This window comes from Pongo pygmaeus, chromosome 1, assembly GCF_028885625.2.
Source record: "Pongo pygmaeus isolate AG05252 chromosome 1, NHGRI_mPonPyg2-v2.0_pri, whole genome shotgun sequence".
Classification (NCBI taxonomy): Eukaryota; Metazoa; Chordata; class Mammalia; order Primates; family Hominidae; genus Pongo; species Pongo pygmaeus.
Genome location: NC_072373.2, coordinates 115,972,199 through 115,994,942, shown reverse-complemented (window position 1 = coordinate 115,994,942; position 22,744 = coordinate 115,972,199). Strand labels below are relative to the sequence as shown.

Here is a 22,744-nt window from a genome sequence, read left to right as displayed (position 1 = left end):
TCAAGACTATCCGATTACATTTGGTTACCAAGCAACCATTCCATGACGAATTTGTACCAGCATCCCCAAATGGCTTAACCCCACAACTCTGACTTTGGAATATCAGAAGATAATTTAACCCTCTCCTCCCCTATTATAAGTTAATAAACTGGCATTCTGAATTATATAACAGTTTTTGGTCACTTGGTTAGTATAAAACAAGAATCCTCTCAGTTCTAAGAGCTGTGTAGAAAAAAGTTTAAGAACCTGAAAAACTTAAAACCATACTCTAGGCCGGGCGCGGTGGCTCACGCCTGTAATCCCAGCACTTTGGGAGGCCGAGGCGGGCAGATCACAAGGTCAGGAGATCGAGACCATCCTGGCTAACACGGTGAAACCCCGTCTCTACTAAAAATACAAAAAATTAGCTGGGCGTGGTGGTGGGCGCCTGTAGTCCCAGCTACTCTGGAGGTTGAGGCAGGAAAATGGCGTGAACCCGGGAGGCAGAGCTTGCAGTGGGCCGAGATCACGCCACTGCACTCCAGCCTGGATGACAGAGTGAGACTCTGTCTCAAAAACAAAACAAAACAAACAAACAAACAAAAACCCATACTCTAAGCCAGTGATTGAATAAAATGGCGGACCATAGGCTGGATTCAGGCCACAAATGGATTTTATTTGGCTTGCAGAGGAGGAGGATGAAGAGAAGGAAGAGTCTCTTAAAAATCCGACATAAAATGTACAATATATTTCATATAATAATGTGTATTTCCAGCTTCTCTTGAAAAATCTGAAACTCTGGCAATATTTGGACCTGCACTGCCATGTAGTAAAAACTAGCCAGAGCTAAGTAACCCCAGCCCTATTTATATGGGACATTTGCTCTCTAATTCATCATAGACCAACTCACTCCTTTCTGTTTTCCTGATAGTGAGGACAAAAATCAAGTGTCACTTCTCATTATGCTTGCACTGCTTTTCTTATAACCTTCAAAGATTAAAGAATGCCATACTGGTAGTTAAATGCAGTTTACCAGGTAAGTACAATTCCACTCTTCATATTAATGCAGTGAAACATAGGCAGAATCAAAGAAACCAATTTACCTTAATCTGAGTCTGTTCGATTGACTTTTCCCATATCTGCTGATCGTAGGCTCCAATCTGAAAGAGGGAGTAGTCTATTAGTTAAACGATGCAAAGGAAACCCTTACATTATTAAGTCAAGCCTCATAAAAGTCATGAGCCTATTAAGTATCAATATGCTATGTGGAAAATGTGCTTCTCAAGAGTTAGAATAAATTAATACTTCGAAGGACTGTTTCCTTCAAAAATCTAAAATAGCTGGACCTAAAAGTAAGTTCAAAAGCAATGCCCAAAATATTTCAAATTAATATTACCTTAAAAGATATTTCCATTTTTTGGGCGGGCATGGTGGCGCAAGCCTGTAATCCTAGCACTTTGGGAGGTGGAGGTGGGTGGATCACCTGAGGTCAGGAGTTTGAGACCAGCCTGACCAACATGGTGAAACTCCGTCTCTACTAAAATACAAAAAATTAGCCGGGCGTAGTGGTGGGCGCCTGTGATCCCAGCTACTCCAGAGGCTGAGCCCGGGAGGCGGAGCTTGCAGTGAGCCGAGGTCGCGCCATCGCCCTCCCGCCTGGGCAACAAGAGCGAAACCCCGTCTCAAAAAAAAATTTAAAAAATCCACTTCTTAAGGAAAAGAGCACTAGAAAAACTAGAGAGGAGTAAAAGATAAGGAACAGCTCAATAAGATTGTTGATAGTATCTGAGCTGTGCAGATACAGGTTTCATGTCTTTTTTGTTTTTAAGCAGTTTGATCAGAAGCAAACTTTCAAAGCATTGCGGTGGCATTGTGTATGCAGCCTGAAGGGAGGTGGCTTGTAAACCTTATTCTGGGACCTGGAACCGGGTTTAAAAGACATAATGACCTTGTACATCTTTTTTTTTTTTTCATTTATGTTGAAGTATACATGAACACCTGGCACTACCAAACTCGGGGGAAAGTAACATTATATTATTTGTGGGAGCTTTTTGCAGGAAGAATGCTTTACAAATAAAAATATATATATATATTGGTATTACCTTCTTTTGGTACCACGATATAGCATCTCTCTCATTTGAGGCCATCTGTGTCTCCAGCCAGAGAATGGGATTTCACTGAAAATGAAGGAAAACCAATCGGTGAGTCCAGCTGCTGAAGGTTACTCTCCCAGTTTGGGTAGGACGCGAAAACCGCTTCTCTCAGCCTCTCCATGAGCTGCTCTTTCTCCAGCTGTTTGTCAGGGAAAACACAACAAACAAAAAAAACTGGCGCAGCGGCGACCGGAGAAGCCTCTGCAATATATCGGGCGAGCGTGTTCGTGGGTGCGGGGGAGGGGCAGGGGCGGCCGCTGGAGTCGCCCGGCACCCGCCTCCTTCGCTCGCCGGCGTCCGGCTCTCACCTATTGCCCGTTGCCCCGCGGGCCGGCGCCGGGGACCTTCGTCCTCAGTACCCAGGGTCCCACCGTGAGGCCGGGGGCGAGGCGGCGGGCCAGGCAAGCCGCATCTTCCCTCTAGGCGGAGACGCCGGCGAGGCCGTTACCATGGAGACCGCGGAGGCCGCCCCAGCCTCAGAGGCAGCCGGCCGCCCAGCGCCCTGAGGGCGGCAAATCGATCGCCGGTCCAAGCCCGCCTACAGGGTCACGGACTGACCAGAAAATAAGCAGAGAATGAACTGGAAAATGAGGGGGATTAAAAGTGAAGGCCTGCAGTCGCCACGGCAACAGCAAAAGGCTTTGTTCCCAGCTGGAAAAGACAAGTGCAAAGGCCCCGGACCCCGAGAGCCCGGGAGCCCGGGAGGCGGCGGCGGCTGCTGCCCTCGTCTTCTCCGGGCCGCGCCGGGCTGCAGTGACTCAGCCGCCTGAGATCTGGGTTAGAGCTGCTCAGCCGACCACCGGGCGCCAGCCTTCGGCTTCCGCTTTCCGGCTTTCGCCGCCGAGGTGGCTCCGCCCCTGGCCTGGGCCTTCCCGCCCAGCCTCGGTCCAGGCTCCGGGTCCGAGGACCTGGGGAGTCGCGCGGCGATCGATGGCCAAGAGCAGCTCCCTCAGATCACCCTTCAGGCCTCAGCTTAAAAGTCATTTCCTCACAAACGACTCTCCCATCCAGCGGTCTAAAGGAGGTCGGTCCTGATACTCTGGTAGCTCCCGGCTCACGTCTTTGTGGCACTCATTTTCGTGTTTCATGGCTTAATCTCTGTTCCCCAGTGGGCTGTGGGCTCCATGAGGTCAGAGACTGGGGCCTGGCACAAGCCTGGCACTTAGGTTCCCAATGTTTGTTGAGCGAACGAATCAATGTTTGCGTGAATTTACGCTGCCCTGGGAGGAAGGGCCAGGCTGCGGCTTAGTGACTCCCTTCCTCTCCCGCCCCTCAGCAGCTCTGGGTCTGGAGCTTTCTAGTGCTCAAAGGTGTAGGGGGAAAAGAGGAACAAGTATTGGGCAGTCACAGCTTTTTCCAAAATAGGGTAAAGTTAGGTGGCGGCAGGAACAGGTTAATTAGGGCCTACAGAGGTCAGGAGAAGGAAAGAAAGGTTGAACCCTAAAGTGAATATTTAAGGATACGTTAAAAGGATTTTTAGGCTGCTTTTTTTTTTGGGGGGGGCCATTAATGGAACACTGTCCCCTTACAGCCATTCTCCCCACCTTATTTGAAGCCGTGTTCTTGCTGGCCCACAGCGTGTAGCATCTGGGTCAGAGAAAGCTAATGACAGATGATAGCTTCCACTTAAGAAAGCCTAAGAGGCGCGGTACTCAATGTTTTGCAGACATTATTTCTTATCATCTATTGAGTGGGCACCAGGTGGAAGTTATCCCATTTCACTGATGAGGAAAATCGACTAAGCTAAAATAACTCCCACAGGACTAAGTTTTACAAATTATTTCACCCAGCCTGGGCGCAGTGGCTCACGCCTGCAATCTGAGCGCTTTGGGAGGCCGAGGCGGAAATGTAGCTTGAGCACAGGAGTTTGAGACCAGCCTTAGCAACATGGTCAGAACCCATCTCTTAAAAAAAAAAAAATTAGCCGGGGGTGGTGGCGCGCACCTGTAGTCCCAGCTACTTCGAAGACTGAGGAGGGAGGCTCGTCTGAGTCCACGAGTTCGAGGCTGTAGTGAGCTATGATTGCACCACTGCACTTCAACCTAGGCAACAGAGACCTGTCTCAAATAAAGTAAAAATTATTTTACCCTTATTTTTATATTGCACACATTGGCAGTGGTTTCCTTCTGCTTTTGCTTCTTGACAGCTTTTCCTTTCCTTAGTGCTAAACATTACAATTCTGTTGGGCTTCAAGACAAATGGCCAACTTGAAAAAAGAGATAAATGACAAGTGAAAAACGTTGAATTTTGCACACCTAAATATTTAACCTCAATTACATTAATAGCAAAAGTACTTTACTTCACTGTTTGGCACACAGAAGATTTTCGGGGAGTGTGTGGAGGAACTGAATCAGGTAAGAAGTATTAGAGAATAGTGGTAAGTAGCAAACCATTTTACAGGTGCCCTGTTGGAAACTATTCAGTGCTTCCTAAGGCTACCAGCGAACAAGGTCTGAATCCTTGCTCCCAACCAATAATCTGTGATCTTAAGCAATTTATTCAACTAACAAGCCTGTTTTCTCACCTGTATTATGGAGATAGTTACCTTCTTAAGAATGTGAAGATTAAATGAGAAACCCTCATATAAACTGCCTGGCCCATCACAGTTACTCAAAAAATGTGAAGTCCCTTTCTTTTCCTTTCCTAGACAGAACCAAAGGCTTAGGACAGGTACCTCAATTAAAGATAAGTTCACACAAAAACTGATGAGGAAAGAAATCCATTTTGTTGTGTCGCATTAATACATCAATGACATAAAAGTCTATACACCATCTTCATTAATACTCAATGCACTTTCAAGAAAATCCACATCACCGGAATAAAAATTTAAGACTGTCCTCTTTTAAGTAGATACACACCAATTTAAGCAATTAAGAGGCATAACTAAAACAAATGTCAAGTGTATTTTTTCTTCTTCCCCCAAACTAATTGCATCTCAATATGGATGGAATTTTCCCCAGACATCTTTAGGAAAGAAGTCATAAGATTTTCTAAAAATTTTTTTTGTAGTAGGGGATACAGTAGGTGAGGGATTCGTCCTCTAAAAACAGGTTCCAGGTATTTAGAACTCACATATGCTATGCATTTTGTGATGAAACACCAGTTAAAGGACAAATCAGACTTTTTTTATTAAAAAAATACTTTACAGGAAAAAAAAAAACTATGCATTCCATTGTCCTATTTTACAAAGAAATAGCTTAACAATTTAACACACTTAGACAGCTACAAAAAAGCACTGTGTTAAAAGGATTATTCACACAAATTTAGATTTAAGACTATTCATTAAAAACCTTTTTAAAACACTCGTTAATGTCAATAAACAAACTAAGGCCACACAACGCAAATAGTCCGCCAGGCAAATATACATTTCATCTATATGCAAAGACCTCTTAGATAAATAAAAGCCACAGGAAAAAAAGTCTTAGCTGCCAATCAAAATGGAGTTTAGTCACAGAAAACACTATTACATGAAAATTTACAACATGTGATAGTAGTACATAAGTATTTCTTTAGAGAGAATTGAAAAGTGCTATATTTTAAGAGACAGTGGTCTCAACTACATGCACAAGTGGATCCTAAAAAATGTATGAAGAAAATGGAAGGCCATAATATTTATGGAGAGATACTTGCTTTTAAAGCAACAAACTTTCAAGACAAGGATAGGTCCCTTACGTGCTAAAGAAAAACATTTGTACTGTGCATTTCCTCTACTTGCATGGCCAATAAATACAGCTACAACCTGTTTGAAAAACAAAACAGCACAGATGTGAACCTCTGGCATGTGCTAGCTAGTGAAAGGTTTTTAAAAACCTGTAGCAATGATAAAACAGATTAGAAAGATACAAAATTACCCTAAAGGCATAAATGCAAATAAATTTTTTATGGCAAATACAGATGAAAATATAATGGGCTAATATTAATGATTAAGAATATATTCACTAAGGGTTTTCATGGATTTGGGAGTCTTGTTCCTATATTAGCTTTCATTCTAGACAATTAATATTTATATAGGGAAAGGCAATAAGCAAGTTTTTTCCAGTCATTAAGTGTGACTTTTATGCCTAGTAAGACTGATGCAAGACATCTTTTCCCAAAGTTTAGTAAAGAACTTTAATAAGCTCCTTTTTCCCCCTACAAGAGCTTTTAATATTAGTCAACTGGTATTCCAACTGCCTCTTAAGGGGAAAGGGCACTTTTCAAAAGTCTTTCACTAAAAAATAATAAAAGTACCAGTTAAACAAATTCTAAGTACTGAATAAGCAAATTAAAGGTACAATTAAACCTAGGAATCAATTTTTAGAGTTAAACTTTGGAGGAGAGAACATACTATGTAGGTTTTTATTATTATTGCTTTATGAATTTGGGTTACTGCTTTGAATCATCATCCTACTCCTAGCATATCTTGGTATAGAGAATTACTTCTGGGGCAAGAGGAAGACTTTCATCCTGTTTAATGAATACCATGAAATTATTCTACTTTACTAAGTTAGGAATATTCATTTATTGGGTCCTTTCCATAAGCACATTTAAAAACCATCCCTCTGCTCCACAAAATATTAAAACTTATAGCCACATTGTGCAAGTAATCTCAAGAGCTGGCACAACGGATAATATACCAAAAAGGAAGATCAGCTTAAATTTCAGTTACAACTTCACTGCCATCAGTACTTTAACAAATCAGAAGACTCCAGATTGCTCCATGCCTCACTCCACCAAACCAAATAATTTAATGATTTAGAAAAATTGCAATCATTTGTATCACTAAACTAGGATACAGCTTTGAAAGCAGTAAAAAACGCAAAACTTCTGCTTTTATACTCATCAGTCTTTAAAGCATGCTATTAAAATCTAATACTCACATAGGACATTCAGTTTTCAGATACGTTACTAGCTAAATGTTTCTTTTCATTCTATTGTAATTCTAACATACAATGAATTTATTAGTACATGATTTTAAACATTTTTATTGTACTCTTTTAATGTGTTTATATTGGAGGTGAGGGTAGAATGTTTTATAAAAGGAAAATGGGGATTTGCTTTTGATTGTAGGTCTTTGCAGATCCGCTGGTTCCTGAGTGATAATACATAGTGCTGGCTGTCAGGAGACAGTCTCCTTGTTTATTAGCAATGACCAGCTTGGATGACAGATGGCATCTGCTGGATGGCAAGTGGGAGATGGGGAAATCGGATCTTGGAAGACAAGAAAAAATTAAAAAAAAAAAAAAATTTTTTGCTTTAACAGCCTTCTCTTCATGATTATTTTTAAAAGCAAATGTTGCCTGAGAAGAATTTTACTTTGCACAGCCTGGTAAAGCTCTTCTGGACAGAAAAATAAAAACAAGAAATAACCCAAACCCACACACTTTGTGATTAAACCCCTTCCCAACAAAATAACAAAAAACACCCTCAAAGGCAGGTCCCGTTAAAAACTAGTCTGGATAAACTGGAATTTACCCTAGAATTTATACCCAAGATTTAAAAACACCCCTGCAATAATCACATTACCTTTCATACCATTCTAATTACCTTATTTACAAAGATAACTAAAGCCAACATCACTTCCAAATTCATAAATGGTTTACATTGAAATGTATCCCTATTTGTCTTCATCCTTTGTAACAGAGAATACATACATATACATATATATAAGGAATAATACAGATTCTAACTAATCACTGCAGTATTTGCTGATGGTTACTTTTCTATCGGTTTACACAGTGACCTCTATACTTTGCTAATATGCATTTAACTACACAACAATATTGCACAAAGTAATATTTATATAAGATTTAACCTATTTCAGAATATTTTAGAGAAAATTCATATTTGATATTTCAAAAGATGCAGCTAAGTTTTCATGGTGACAGACATAATAAAGCAGCATCTTGTATTTTTTTTTTTTTTTTGCCTATGTTAATGTAAATATTTCAAATCTTACCATCCAGGAAAAAAAAAAATCTCCAAATTGCACTGTAACCAGGGAGATACAAGAATCTGGTCTTAGGTGTGGGGAGTACTCTTCCATTAATAAACAAAAGGCCTACTGTATTATTAACTAAGAGAAAGTATAATGTGAATCATGTTAACATTCTAAAATAACAAAAGTTAGGACCATACTAGCAATGTGAACTGTGCCTGTTTGAAAAGAAGATTTAAATACTCAGGCACTAAGCATTAGCCTACCTGAAACTCTAGGATGAAGTCTAGTGCTGTATTCTTTCTTAGAAAATAGCAACACAGAGTAATAGTAAATAAACCCAGGTATTCACCAGTTAAAACTGTGAATTGAAGTGTCTCAGTAGTAGATATTTATCATGAAGAGGTTGATGCCAAGTGACAAGAATAGTTTATCATAAGATTGATGCTCAAAATATGGCAGCCTCATCAGAAAGACTATTATTATTCTCTAAGTTTAATAGTTGTGATCAGTTTAGGAAGCAAAATTATCCCCACAAAATGTGAGGATGCCAGGAAGCAGAACAATAGAGTATCATGTCAACATTATCTCTTTTACCCAAAATATCTTCCATAGTTAGCATATATTCTAGAAGAGATTAATGAGCCATGGATAATGAATGACCAAGGACTATTCATCTTTAGATTTTTTTTTAATTGAAATATCCACTGGGCTTTAAATAACAGATACAAAAAAAAGACAGTTTGGATCAGAAAGTGCTGTGCTTTCTCTTTTGTTAAGAAACCAGAGAGCCACTGAAATTTCCTTGGAAACTACTTGTTATTTGTGGTTAGAACTAAATAACTGACTTGCCCATGTACCAGATGCAGAAATTCTTTCCTGCAACCTATGCCATTTTCACTGTAGAAACTGAACCTGTGCCATAAAGACACAAGTACTAAACCATAAATCTTATTTATCTATAAAAACAGCAAATATGGCAAGAGACAAGGCAAGATAAAATTAAGGGAAGTGAATAATTTACCAAATAAGAATCTGTTATTCCAGAGAATTCTCATTTTGATTTGAAGAAGAGATTGAATTGTTACCTCACACCTTAAAACAGAAAGTAGCAGCAGACCCACTATTACATACTGTACTAACGGGATAAGATACAACTCTTAACTTTGCATAATCTGTGTAAAAAAGATATGCTTGACATTTGTGGAATGTCATTTCTCTTTATAGAATTATAGGCAAGATTTCTCCAATAAAACTTAACTTAAGCCAGTTATAAAACTATAACTTCACATCAAAATTTAAAAAAGTTAAAAAATGTGTTTGAATATGTACATATCACACAGAAGTGGTTGAATGTTCTTGCAGATTGTGTTGCTGGTCAGAGTCCAGTCTACTTTCCACTTTTAAAACTGGAATAGGCTGAGTCTTCTGATCTTGCTGTAGATTAAGTTCTGATGCAGGTGGGAAGGATGATGAAGCAGTTGTCAACAGCTGAATCTCTGTGCATGTTTCTTCAGATTCAGTTTTTATCCTCACACATTGGGAGTCAACTTCTAATTCTCGCTTTCCAGTTAAACCACAGTCCATGTTAGAATTGCTTTCTGTGTTTTGAGTGGCTTCCACAACAGGGTGGTACTGTTTAAGCCTTATATGCCAGGCTAAGCTGCACACTGCCGAAACTGTTTTGAACTGATGAATGACATTTCTAGGGATGAAGTAGATATCATTGTCGCAAAGCTGAATTCTAGCATAACGAATGCCTTCCCGCCTCATTTGGTTTAGTTTAGCTTCATCTACCCACTGTACGCACTGAAGAAAGAAAAAAGTTATGTGAGACTTTAAAATATCTAATAATTTAGTCAAATGAAATATTATAATTAGCAAAGGAAAACAGTAGAAACAAAATGTGTTATAACAACAATCAAATTAAAATTAAGCAACACTAAATGATAGGTAACTTTCTAAAAATTCTTGTAATGCTTGGGAAATTATTTTCCTCCTATTTTACTACCTCTTTAGTAACAAAGTACAGGTTAAAATCAGAATGGCCTAGAGAATTATTTAAGTATTTCAAAGTACGACTAAGTATCAATATTCTTTACCAAACATAAAGGCAACATGTTTTCTTTTCTTTTAGTGTGTCTTTCAGCCTTTTGCAGTTGAGGGGACACAGTGCAATGGGGTTAACAAGTGAGACAGCTCATGGCCATAACTGAGCCACCTGGGACCTCTAACCATCCCACGCCCACCTGGTATCCCAAAGATTGAAAGGATTTCAAGCATTCTGCTTGGGAAGCTCTGTTTAAATGATTTTCAGCACCACCCCCACCCCAGTCTTTAACAGTAATAAAATTAAACTCACTATCCCACATATCAGACTGTAAGATAAAATTCAAAATAAAATGGGTATATTTACTTCCAATATCACAAATGGTAATAAAAAATAAATTATTACCTGGGAAACTGGAGGTTCATGAAGATCTAACTGAAGTCTTTGTACAACATCAGTAAAATCCTCAGCATGAAAACAAATCACATCTTTGGTTATGCGAGGTTGGTCACTCCTAAGATTAACAAAATTAAGTTTCAGCGACAAACATCTCACAATGAAAAATAATGACAAATTTCAGTTCTTTTGTTCTTGGAAATGCTTCTACTAGCAGAGAAATAGATGCATAGTTTCTAAGGACTAGGTATACAATTTTTTTTAATTTAAAAAAACTAAAACTTAAAAAGCCATAAAAATCAGATTTGCTGTTGTAAAATTAAAACAAAAATGGCTAAAAAGAATAGTTTTATTCTAAACTAGATGCATTTGCAGTCCTCTCACCACTTTGTATCTCCATGTCCTGAGCTTTGTTAAAACTGGGCCCCAACAGAATATAAAATGGTTTAGCCACTATGGACAACAGTCTGGCAGTTTCTCAAAACATTACAAACAGAACTACCATATAATCCAGCAACTTCACTCCTGGGTGTATAGCCAAAATAATTGAATGCAGGGACATGAAGAGATATTTATACACCCATGTTCACACCAGCATTATTCACAAAAGCCAAAAGGTGGAAGCAACCCAAGTGTCCACTGATGGATAAACTGATTAACAACATGTGGTATATACATACAATGAATTATTATTCAGCCTAAAAAGGGAAGGAGATTCTGACCCTTGCTACAACACAGATGAACCTGGAGGACAATGCTAAAAGAAATAAGCCAGCCACAAAAAGATAAACACTATATGATTCCATCTATATGAAATATGTAAAGTAGTCAAATTCATAGAAACAGAAAGTAGAATGATGGTTACCAGAGCCTGGGGGTGAGAGTAAAAGAGGAATTGTTGTTCAATGAGTATAGAGTTACAGCCTTGCAAGATGAAAAGGTTCTGGAGCTCTGTTTCGTAACAATGTAAATATGCTTAACTCTACCAAATGTACATTTAAAAATGGTTAAGATGGCAAACTTTATGTGTATTTTACCGCAATTTAAAAAACTGGTCCTAAACCTTTTAAATAGAGTCCACATTGTCTTACACAATATTAACCAACCTTGCAGTTGACTTCAATTAACTCACCATTCACCAAACTGTACAGCTTTCAAAACTCCAACAGCAGCCGTACTCTGCCAGTCAAACCCCTGACCTACATGATCAGCGTGAGCTCTAGTCCTATCTTCAAAGAGGACTTCGCGGGGTTCACTGGTCCGAGGTAGGTACTGGAGATTTTTTATTTCATTCATTGATCTAGAGTTGATTTGGTTGTTAAACAAAGGGTAAGCAAGGAAGAAAGAGACCAAAAAAAAATTAATTAATAGCAGTAAGGCAAAAAAGTCTGCTAAAATACCAGATTTAAATAAGATGAGGACTGAGAAGGGTTCAATGATTATGATCATTAGCATTTAATACACTATATTATAATGCTTAATGTAATTACCTTCCTCTCCCTGTGTGCCATAATAAAGCTGAAAATATATCTTAGATTAGGCTCAAATGTAGTGCTTCTGTTCTATCAACAGAAAATAAAAGTCAAAGTTTAAGGCTTCTTTACCCTCATTCATCTTATTTCCAACTCTCAAAATATGCTACTAGTGAGGCTGCCCTCACACAGTTAATAAAAATTCTGGATGGAAATATAGCTATAATTAAGCATTAATCAGGCTGCACTTAGACCCACTTTCTTGTAACTAAAAGTCAGGTAACACTAGATACTGACCATTTGCATCCCCATTGTTCCTACAGATAGAATTTCTTGAAGTGGGAAAACCTTTTTGGGGGGAAAAAAAATATATATATATATATATACTTTTTTAAAAAAAGAATTCTAGTGTTAGCATCATAAGGCTTTTGTTTAAGATAGAATCTCCGATGTTAAGAATGGCTTAAGCAGATCCTGAATTCTGGCAAAACAGCTGCTGCCAACCAATATAAAGACCCCCATAGAAAAACCTAATCAGCATGATAATAGTTTATTCATCTCTTTGTCCATGACTTCACTTTGTACTCTCGGACCAATGAACATCTCCACACATCAGCCCATTCCAAAACCTTTAAAAACCCTAACCCCCAAACTCCTCAGGGAGACAGATTTGAGATTTCCTTCCATCTCCTCCTTTAGTGGCCCTACAATTAAACTTTCTCTGTTGCAATCTGCTGTTTTGGTGTACTGACTTGCCACGTGCATCAGGCAATGACCCTATTATAGTTAAACTAGAGTTCTGATTCAAGATTGCAAATCAGGCATCCATGTTATCTCCTTCTACATTAAAATGAAAGTAAAAGTCTTCAAACCAATAATGGGGGAAGTGAGGATTAGATGGGAGAATGGATTAGAGTACAGATGAAACAGAATTAGCCATGAGTTGACAGCTGTTGACTGTATATTAAACACACAGCAGTTTATTATATTGTTTTCTGCTTTTTTATGTGCTCAAGAATTTCTAAGTATAATAATCTAAAGATGATAGTGAATAAGAAGCAACAAAGGAAATGAATTAATGAATGAGCAATATCAACAAACTTTTGCAAGATGGAAAATGATCATAGTACCTGAGACTAATAAAACTGAGCAGAAAAAGCCACAGGCATAGAATACACAAGAAGGGATCAGCAGCCAAAAAGGCAGCAGACCTGCCCAACAGACCTTGGAAAAGCCTGAGTCCAAAAAGAAGCCAGGCATAATAATGATGAACAGAAATGAAGTGAGGCTGAGAAAAGGGGAATTAAAGTGAAATTCTGCAAATAAACAAGTCATCCCTGCAGGTAGAAATGTAGACAGGCATTTAGCCCTACATGGAGTAGACTATGGCTACCCACCCAGCATCCATTCCTCCCCTTTAATTCCCTGACAGAACCCTAATTTTCATTAGGCATCTCATTCTGCCCTGTATGTGACCTCATTCACAAACTCCAGAGTTAATTTCTGATGAGTCCTGGTAAATTATGGTAAGCTCATTTCCCCTGACAGTGACTGATTTAGGAATAGTCATGAACTGATTCTGTCTAATAGTATGAAAGGACATATGCTGAAGAGACTTCTGGGAAGTTTCCTAGCTCCTAAGAAAGAAGTACAAGAAAAGATACTATCTTCTATTAGATATAGCCGAATCAAGATGTGATGTCTAGAACTGCCTCAGCCATCTAGCAACTATAAAGGGAGCTAGTGTTAAGTACATAGCCTAGGGCAAGACAATGTTAGAACAGAGAAAAGGAAAGAATCTGGTCCCTTGATAACAGCACTGACACACTGACCATATGGTGCCTAGAACCAACCTCTCTGGACTTCTCGATATACAAGACAGACATTTTATTTTATAAAGAAGCTTGAACCAAAATTTTTGTTGCTTATAGCCAAAAACATCCTGATAAACTTTCAGCCAGAAAAACTGCACATTCTCTAAACACATGGAAATTGCCACAAAAATAGAACATAATCCTCTGAAATTTGGGCACGTCATTTAGTGTCCATTTCTATGCCTGTTCACTCTAAGTTGACAACTGACAATTGTCTACCTGTTGACAAGACTCACCAAAATATAAATAGAACTCACAATAAACCCAATGCTTTATTTTAAAATATGAATGGGTCAACCAAGAATCACCAGCTTCTGAAGATAGCAGCCTGACAGAGAAAAACCAAAATGAACAATGCTAAAATTTTAAAACACCAAAGAAAGGTTAGAAGACAAAAGTCCAGTAAATGTCTCAGAATCAAAAGCAAAAAGATAATAGGAAATATGAGGACCATCAAACCAGGAGATCTATTATTCAACCAATAGTAGTTTCAGAAAGAAAGAAGAGAAAATGAAGAAGAAATTACCAAACCAATTAAGTAAGAAAAATTATCAGAAAGAAAGGAGACATGAATCTTTCAATTTAAGGTGACTACTAAACAACAAAAAGTATAATTAAGAAATAAGAATGAAAGACTCAAGACATATCATTGTGAAATTTCAGACTGCTAATGATAGAGGATGCTATAAAGCTTGCAGACAAGAAAAAAATAGGCTACCTACAAAAGAATAAAAATTACACTAGCATTAGGACTTCTCATAAATAATATTAGATGCCAGAAGACAATAGAGCACTGCTAAAAATACTAAAAATACTAAGAGACAACACAACTTCTGGACTTCAGCTAAATTATAAATCATGTTTATTAACAGAAAAAGAAATTTTCAGACATATAACTCAGAATACCTCCTTTTTCTTAGACTATTCCTTGAGAATGTGTTTAAGCAAGAGAAGGAAATAAGTCTAGGAAAACAACAACCATAGGTTAATGCAGAAAAGCATTAAATAGGAAGTCCTACGTGGATAACTGAAATAAGCCTTCTATAGGCAGAACACGGAGTTCCAAAAGATATCCACATAAAAAAACTGATATGTTACAGCAGACAGTATGAAAAAAATTCTAAAAGGCATGAGGATATGACAAAAGAACAGAATGCTAGGTAACTACCAACACCAATGCCCTCTCAAAAAAAAAAAAAAAAAAAAAAGGGTTATAAAAGAAAGCCATAGTCAAACAGATGAGAAAGTCAGCGTGGTTCTGGAAGTAATGTACCTTAACTCTAACCCTATAAGCAGTAAGGAGAATGGAAGCAATAAATAAAAAGATGGGAAGCAATAAAGAGAACAGAAGATATTTAGGATGGTCAAGAAAAGTTTATGTTCCTACCTCAAAAAAAAAAAAAAAAAGATGGTAATCAGAAACTGCAGGAAAAACAGAACACTTTTTTATGTTCCTACCTCAAAAAACAGGGCAATCAGAAACTGCAGGAAAAACAGAAGACTTTTTTTTTAAAGAAGTTATGATACCAAATATAAAACTTTCAAAAAATGTGACACGGTTTTAAGTACGTAGGTGAAATATAGAAAAGAAAGATGCTTTTGTATATTCTTCCTTTGAGTGATGACATAATATTGAAACCTTAGAATATGAATTAATAACTTAATAGCTGGGTCTGCAGTAAACATAGCTAGCCATAAAATTTTAGAATCTACTTATTGACAAGGCATGTAAGACCTAATGATAATTTTAAAACAGAATATGAATTAACCCCAGCAATGTGTAGGGACAGCTGACCGAAAGAAGAAATGAGGAGGAAGAGGATAAAGTAGGGGTCATCTAACTATTCAGAGAACAGGTAAGAGGACGGAATACCTGCTATCATACCAAAAATTCAAAACCTGTATAAAAACATGACATGTATATCATACATATATACAACTAGTATATACACAAGATTAAAAAAAAATTTTAATTAAAAACCCTGCCAAAGCCTTTTTAAAAAAGTATTATAAACAAATGGGTTTTGCCTCTTGTAAAAATATATTTGCCTCTGGGAAGGAAAAGTGGGCAGGATTTTCCATTGTAAGTCTTGCTGTATTATTTGATTTTTTAAAAACTCTGTACACATATTTCTTTAACTCTAGAGTTCATAAATCCAAAGATCGGCTTCAGTAGCAGTGTCCTTGGTAACTGAACAGCTTCTCACATTTTTATTCCACCATTTTCCGCAACTAGTTTTCACTAACACAAAAAGATGGACATTAGTGTTTACATTTTGATTCATTCAATTCTAATTCAAAATGCTTCTGAATGCCTCACTTAAGAATATTTAATACCAACAGAAATAAAATTTGATGGCACCTCAGATGCATTATTAAATAAATGATGTTCGTACAGCTGCCTAACTACCTGGAAAAAAATGTAAATCTCTTCCTCTATACTGAAGCCAATTCCAGGTGGGTTAAATATGTAAATACTGAAATCACAGAAGTACTAAGAGAAAATGTAGGTGAGTATTTTATAACACTGAATAAAAGAAGGCTCTTCTAAGCCTATTACTAAAGAAGAAACCTTAAAAGATAGATCATATAAACAAAAATTTCTGTAAGTAAAGAAAAAAACACTAAAGCTGAAAGACAAAAAAAGAGAAAAACTTGGAACAGAAGGGAAAAAAAGCTTAATAGTCATAATATATATGGGATTTTTACAAAAGAAAAATACCAAAATATAAATATGTATAAAGGAAATTAAAAGGAAATCACCAAAGACAAAATAAGAAACCCCTCAAAAAATAGCAAATTAAAATGAGACATTTTTGGGTTGGGCATAGTGGCTCACGCCTGAAATCCCAGCACTTTGGCAGGCCGAAGTGGCTGGATCCCTTGAGGCCAGGTGTTTGGGATGAGCCTGGCCAATATGGCGAAACCCCTCTTTACTAAAAATACAAAAATTAGCCAGTCGTGGTGGTGCACACCAGTAATCCCAGCTACTTGGGAGGCTGAGGCATGAGAATCACTTAAACCCGGGAGGCAGAGGTTGCAGTGAGCCAAGATCGCACCACTGCACTCCAGCCTGGGTGACAGAGCAAGACTCTGTCTAAAACAATTTTTTAAAATAAAATAAAATGAGACATTTTTATCCAATCAGATAATATAGTTAAAAATGTTAGTGGAGCGTATGAGAAAAAGGGAACTGTATTATATGAGTGGGTATATAAATTGGTACATTTCTGGAAGCCCATTAGAAATGTGTATACTTTGAGACTTTAGGAATTTTTACTAAGAATATAAACACGCATGGCCGGGTGCAGTGGCTCACGCCTGTAATCCCAGCACTTGGGGAGGCTGAGGCGGAAGGATCACAAGGTCAAGAGATCGAGACCATCCTAGCCAACATGGTGAAACCCCGTTTCTACTAAAAATACAAAAATTAGCTGGGCATGGTGGTGCATGCCTGTAGTCCCAGCTACTTGGGAGGCTGAGGCAGGAGAATCATTTGAACCCGGGAGGCGGAGGTTGCAGTGAGCCGAGATCACGCCACTGCACCCCAGCCAGGCAACAGAGTGAGACTCCGTCTCAAAAAATATTAAAAAAAAGAAAACAAACACGCATATGCACAAACATACATATCTACCAAACTTCCATCCATATACAATCAGTGGTATGCTCTATATATTTTACATCTGACTTGAGGGTCAGGGGAGGTGGCTGATTTTAGCTGATTTGCTGATTTCTATGGTACAAATACACCTAACACGAATGATTTCCAGTTACTAACGGGACATCACGCAATGTGGAATTGGAAAGTGATGCTAATGACAGCCTTTGTGAACAGGTACAAACTGGCTCCAGCATGCCAGTATCATGTTTTCAAAATACTGTTTACATTGAAAACCTGGGAAAAAATTAGACTAATAAAGAGTTGGTAAGGGCCAACTCTTTTTTAATTAAAATTTAAAAAAAAAAACCAACAGGCCGGGCACGGTGACTCACACCTGTAATCCCAGCACTTTGGGAGGCCGAGGCGGGTGGATCACGAGGTCAGGAAATTGAGACCATCCTGGCTAACACAGTGAAACCCCATCTCTACCAAAAATAAAAATAAAAATTAGCCGGGCATCATGGCGGGAGCCTGTAGTCCCAGCTACTCGGGAAGCTGAAGCAGCAGAATGGCGTGAACCCGGGAGGAGGAGCTTGCAGTGAGCCGAAATCGCGCCACTGCACTCCAGCCTGGGTGACAGAGCGAGACTCCATCTCAAAAACAACGACAACAACAACAAAAAAAACAACCAGCCAGGCATGGTGGCAGGCACCTGTAGTCCCAGATACTTGGGGGGACTGAGGTGGGAGGATCACCTGAGCCCGGGAGGTAGGCTACAGTGAGCCCTGATCATTCCACTGCACTCCAGCCTAGGTGACAGAGTAAGACTGTCTCAAAGAAAAAACAAAAACAAAACCAAGAATTGCTTAAATAAATCTTGATAACAACCATACAGTAAAAATTCCCAAGTTTTAAAGTAAACATCACACAAAGAATGGATTTTGTAAAAAGATTATTTATGGCAATATATAATTTGAAAGGTTAATATGCCTAAATGGTGGCTTTCTGCCTTTTTTTTTTTTTTTTTGGAGATGAAGTCTTGCTCTTGTCCCCCAGGCTTGAGTGGAGTGGCACAATCTCGGCTCACTGCAACCTCCGCCTCCTGGGTTCAAGCAATTCTCCTGCCTCAGCCTCCCAAGTAGCTAGGATAACAGGCGGCTGCCACCATGCCCAGCTAATTTTTGTATTTTTAGTAGAGATGGGGTTTCACCATGTTGGCCAGGCTAGTCTCAAACTCCTGACCTCAGGTGATCCGCCTGCCTTGGCCTCCCAAAGTGCTGGGATTACAGGTGTGAGCCACCATGCCCAGCCTGCCTTCTTTCTACTCTTCTTTTTTTTTTCTTTTTGAGATGAGTCTCACTCTGTCCTCCAGGCTGGAGTGCAGAGGCACCATCTCAGCTCACTGCAACCTTGGCCTCCTGAGTTCAAGCGATTCTCATGCCTCAACCACCTCAGTAACTAGGATTACAGGAGCATGCCACCACACTAATTTTTGTATTTTTACTAGAGACAGGGTTTTGTCATGTTGCCCGGGCTGGTCTTGAACTCCTGAACTCAAGCAATCTGCCTGCCTCAGCCTCCCAAAGTTCTGGGATTACAGGTATGAGCCACTGCGCCTGCCCTCTTTTTACTCTTTCCTATTACTTTTTTCTTAAGTTTATAAAAATCAGGAAACAAACGATGGTCATTTTTTGAGGAAAGATTACAGAACAAAAAATGTATATAGTATTTAACAATTTAATAAGATTTCAAGATTCGTCATCATCCTGCAACAAAAACTGCTATAATCTAACAATGTGCAGAACTTTCAAATGACTCCTGGGTTTTTACCATGCCACCACCCTGCATTCGTACATAATTTTTTCAAAGTATTTTCAATACATTTCAAGTACCTAAGATTATTCCATACTTAACTCAAGTATCATTCTCCTATGAGCCTTAAGTTAAGGTTTAGATTAGTCCATTAAAACTCACTTCTGGGCACTTATTTTGAATTGCTATTTTCATAGTCTAAGCAGGTATAAATCATTTTCAGTCTCATTAAATTAGATTTTTCAAAGTACTAGAGAGTGAGTTAATCTACATTTGTCTTAAAAGTCTGAAACACAAAACATGTTAGCACAATATGAATTACTGAGGCTCGGTCCTATAGTACATTACTGGTTTCATGTAGCAAATACTGGTTACCTAGTATATGTCATGAGGACAAAGATGAATAAAACAGTCCCTGTCTTCCCAAAGCACACCTCAAATGTTAGTAAAAAATAAAAACATGTAAACAGAACTTTAATGAACAGAACATTGTAGGAAACAATTAATTACCTAAGGAAGGAAAGAAAAACTTCACAAAGGAGGTGACGTCCAAGTTAAGTTTTGTTTGGTTTTGGTTTTGGTTTGAGACAGGATCTTGTCGTGGAGTCCTGGGCTCAAGTGATCCTCCTACTTCAGCCTACCATGTAGCTAGGACTAAAGGCATATGCCACTGTGCCCAGCTCAAGCTAAGTTTTGAAAATGTATTAAGTTTGCTGTGGGACGGTAACCCCAGCACTTTGGGAGGCTGAGGCAGGAGGATCATTTGAGGCCAGGAGTTCAAAACCACCCTGGGCAATATGGTGAGACCCCATCTCTACAAAAATAAAATACACAAAACAATTTTTTTAATCAGATGGGCATGGTGGTGCACACCTATAGCCACAGTTACTTGGGAGGCTCTCCTGAGACCAAAAGTTCAAGAATACAGTGAACTATGATTGTACCACTGCACTCTAGTTCTGGGCAACAGAGTGAGACCCTATCTCAAAAAAAAAAAAAAAATAGTGCAAAAGCGAAGAGTTATGATAGACTATGGTTTGGAAAGTGAATTCAGTATGGCCGGAGAAGACTAAACACAAATACATCCAGAAAAGGTACAGTTAACCTGATTATGAATGTAAACCACCCTAAGGGGTTTGATCTTTTATCCTGCAGGCAGTTAGGGCACAGGTTTTTAAAAAATAAGTAAAAATTAAATTTGTGTTTTAGAAAAATGCCTCACTGTGATAACTGTGATGATTGGACTGAAACGAGGAACTGACAACCAAAACATTTACTTAAGGGAGCCCAAGACAAATCGTTTTCAAACTGTGCTCATTTTTATAAGCAACCAACTAAAAAAAAAATAGTTTTGCTTATTTCAGAAAAAGAAATATTTACCGTCGTCTTTTGAAGGGTGACTTTGGCATATCTGCTGTAGGGATCATCTGTTCTCCTGGCCTTACCCACATTATAGGCCCATCATCACTCTGGGACCTACACTGGAGTCGGAGGCTGGAAAGTGTACCCCAGGGCAAAGTCATCTAGAAATCAGATGGATTAGTCACATTAAAAAATTGTTTCAATGATTTATAAGTTAATCCTCCCACCCAAATAAAAGTTCTAAGAAGGCTTTTTTACAACCGTATATAAAGAAATAAATGCTATTTACATAGTAATTTATATTAAAAAGAATAATTGAATTTAAGTACTTTGTACTAATATTATATCTAAACATTTCTGTGCAAAACACTGGATAAATTTAATTTCAGTAGGCAATATTAGCTAAATACTCTTCAACGTATGAAGTGCCCACTTAAGTAAAGATCAAAACTTTAATAATCTTAATTAACACTCACTTTCAGAAATGGTGATTCTTCTAACATATCAAGGAACTCTGGGAAATAATCACCAACTTCTTCATCTACTGCTCCAACGAGACTTATCTGCCGCATAGGACCTGCTCGGTAGGTGCCACAGCAGTATGTCCTGTTGACCTAAGATAAAACAAAAGAGGGAAAAATGGACTGAGGTATAACTATAATATAATTAAAGAATTAAAATAGGTTATTGTTTCCAACGTCGCCATTTCTTCTACAAACTAAGAACTGAAAGGTCAATACCTTGAATAAGTCAGAGAGGCACCCAAGCACACTGACAAATACACTAATACATATGCCACAAGCAAATTTCAATGTGTGAGTTAACCTGAACATCTCAAAGAAATATTGAAGACATTAATATCTATTTAATACTTAAACTTCTCTAAAAATTATTTTTTTAACTTTGTGATATTTTAGAGTGTGATCTTTATTGAAGAAAAAAACATATAAAAGTAAAATCATCAGGGCAGGGAGAAAAATAGACCATGGTCATATTAATCTTCCATCTTCACTTTAGCCCAGATACCAGGATACCAGGCTCACTCTTACCAAGACAGGCCAATCTTTTTTTTTTTTTTTTTCTTTTTTTTTGAGATGGAGTTTCACTCTTTGTCCCACAGGCTGGAGTGCAATGGCATGATCTCAGCTCACTGCAACCTCCACCTCCCAATTCAAGCAATTCTCCTCCCTCAGACTCCCAAGTAGCTGGAATTACAGGTATGCGCCACTGCGCCTGGCTAATTTTTGTATTTTTTTAGTAGAGATGGGGTTTCAACACGTTGGCCAGGCTGGTCTTGAACTCCTGACCTCAAGTGATCCACCCACCTTGGCCTCCCAAAGTTTTAGGAGTACAGGTGTGAGCCACCAAGCCCAGCCCCAATCTTTTTCTCTACTCAACTTATGACAAACTTATTTCTACCTCCAGTGATTTTTCTCTTGAATCTGCCCAATCTGGAATGTCCTCTTTTCTGTCAACCCAAATCGTATCCAACTTTCAAAGAGCAGTTCAAAAGCTCTTTTTTTCCAGAAGTCTTTCTGGTCACACTCCACGATCTCTCCCTTCTCTGAAGTCTAATGTTACCTACGAGCAACATACATTTTCTCTATATCAACTCTCCAGTGAATGTAGGACATATCCTATATAAATATGTAGCCCAGAGCATCCTATCTAGCATTTGAATGGAATCTATCATTAATTCCATACAATCTGATACTATTCCTCTAGTCATTTTATGTATGTTCTTATCTTATGTAATCTCCAATTTAGAGTTTCTCAAGAATAGAGAGACGGATCCTGTACATAGCAATGGACTAGACTAGAAATGCTGTATTTAACCAGAATTTCCACTTCAGATCAGTTACCTAGCATTTTCTACCTCTGTTAAAATGCAGATTAAATTTAAAAGCCTAACATATAGCTGTACCTTTATATAAAATGGCTCTTCATTGAACATTAAAAAAAAATTTAAAGAAGCTACTGTCACGTTTCAAATACCACCTATTTTGCCTTAATAGGAAACAGTCTACATAAATGACCATCTAGGATATCTTACCACAATTCTTCACCATTTGTTCTTTAGCAGCATTTTTAGAATCAATTTTTTTCCATAGACAATTTAACATCACCC

General features: G+C 38.3%; 2 protein-coding genes across 22 annotated transcripts in view; both read right to left on the bottom strand.

Moving 5' to 3' along the window:
• The window catches only part of PHTF1 (putative homeodomain transcription factor 1), a 129,143-nt gene extending 126,182 nt beyond the window's left edge, over nt 1–2,961 (bottom strand). For 7 of the 21 annotated variants that reach the window (XR_010123761.1, XR_008495750.2, XM_063651855.1 and 4 more), the window contains exons 1-3: nt 2,441–2,834; nt 2,082–2,271; nt 1,083–1,139 (exon numbers count right to left, since the gene is read on the bottom strand). Coding sequence is in view for 11 of the 21 variants with exons in the window: in XM_054463657.2 (XP_054319632.1) it covers nt 1,083–1,139; nt 2,082–2,126 (102 nt within the window). In the remaining 10 variants the exon portion in view is untranslated. Of the gene's footprint in view, nt 1–1,082; nt 1,140–2,081; nt 2,272–2,440 lie in introns of all 21 variants that reach the window. The other 14 variants (XR_008495748.1, XM_054463649.2, XM_054463673.2 and 11 more) reach the window with 7 other exon arrangements.
• A 2,276-nt stretch (nt 2,962–5,237) lies between these two features.
• Nucleotides 5,238–22,744, bottom strand: part of RSBN1 (round spermatid basic protein 1) — a 51,140-nt gene continuing 33,633 nt past the window's right edge. Inside the window, exons 3-7 of the mRNA XM_054463611.2 lie at nt 21,093–21,230; nt 20,635–20,777; nt 11,628–11,795; nt 10,505–10,613; nt 5,238–9,858 (exon numbers count right to left, since the gene is read on the bottom strand). Of these exons, the coding sequence (XP_054319586.1) occupies nt 9,385–9,858; nt 10,505–10,613; nt 11,628–11,795; nt 20,635–20,777; nt 21,093–21,230 (1,032 nt within the window). The 3' untranslated portion in view covers nt 5,238–9,384. The remainder of the gene's footprint in view (nt 9,859–10,504; nt 10,614–11,627; nt 11,796–20,634; nt 20,778–21,092; nt 21,231–22,744) is intronic.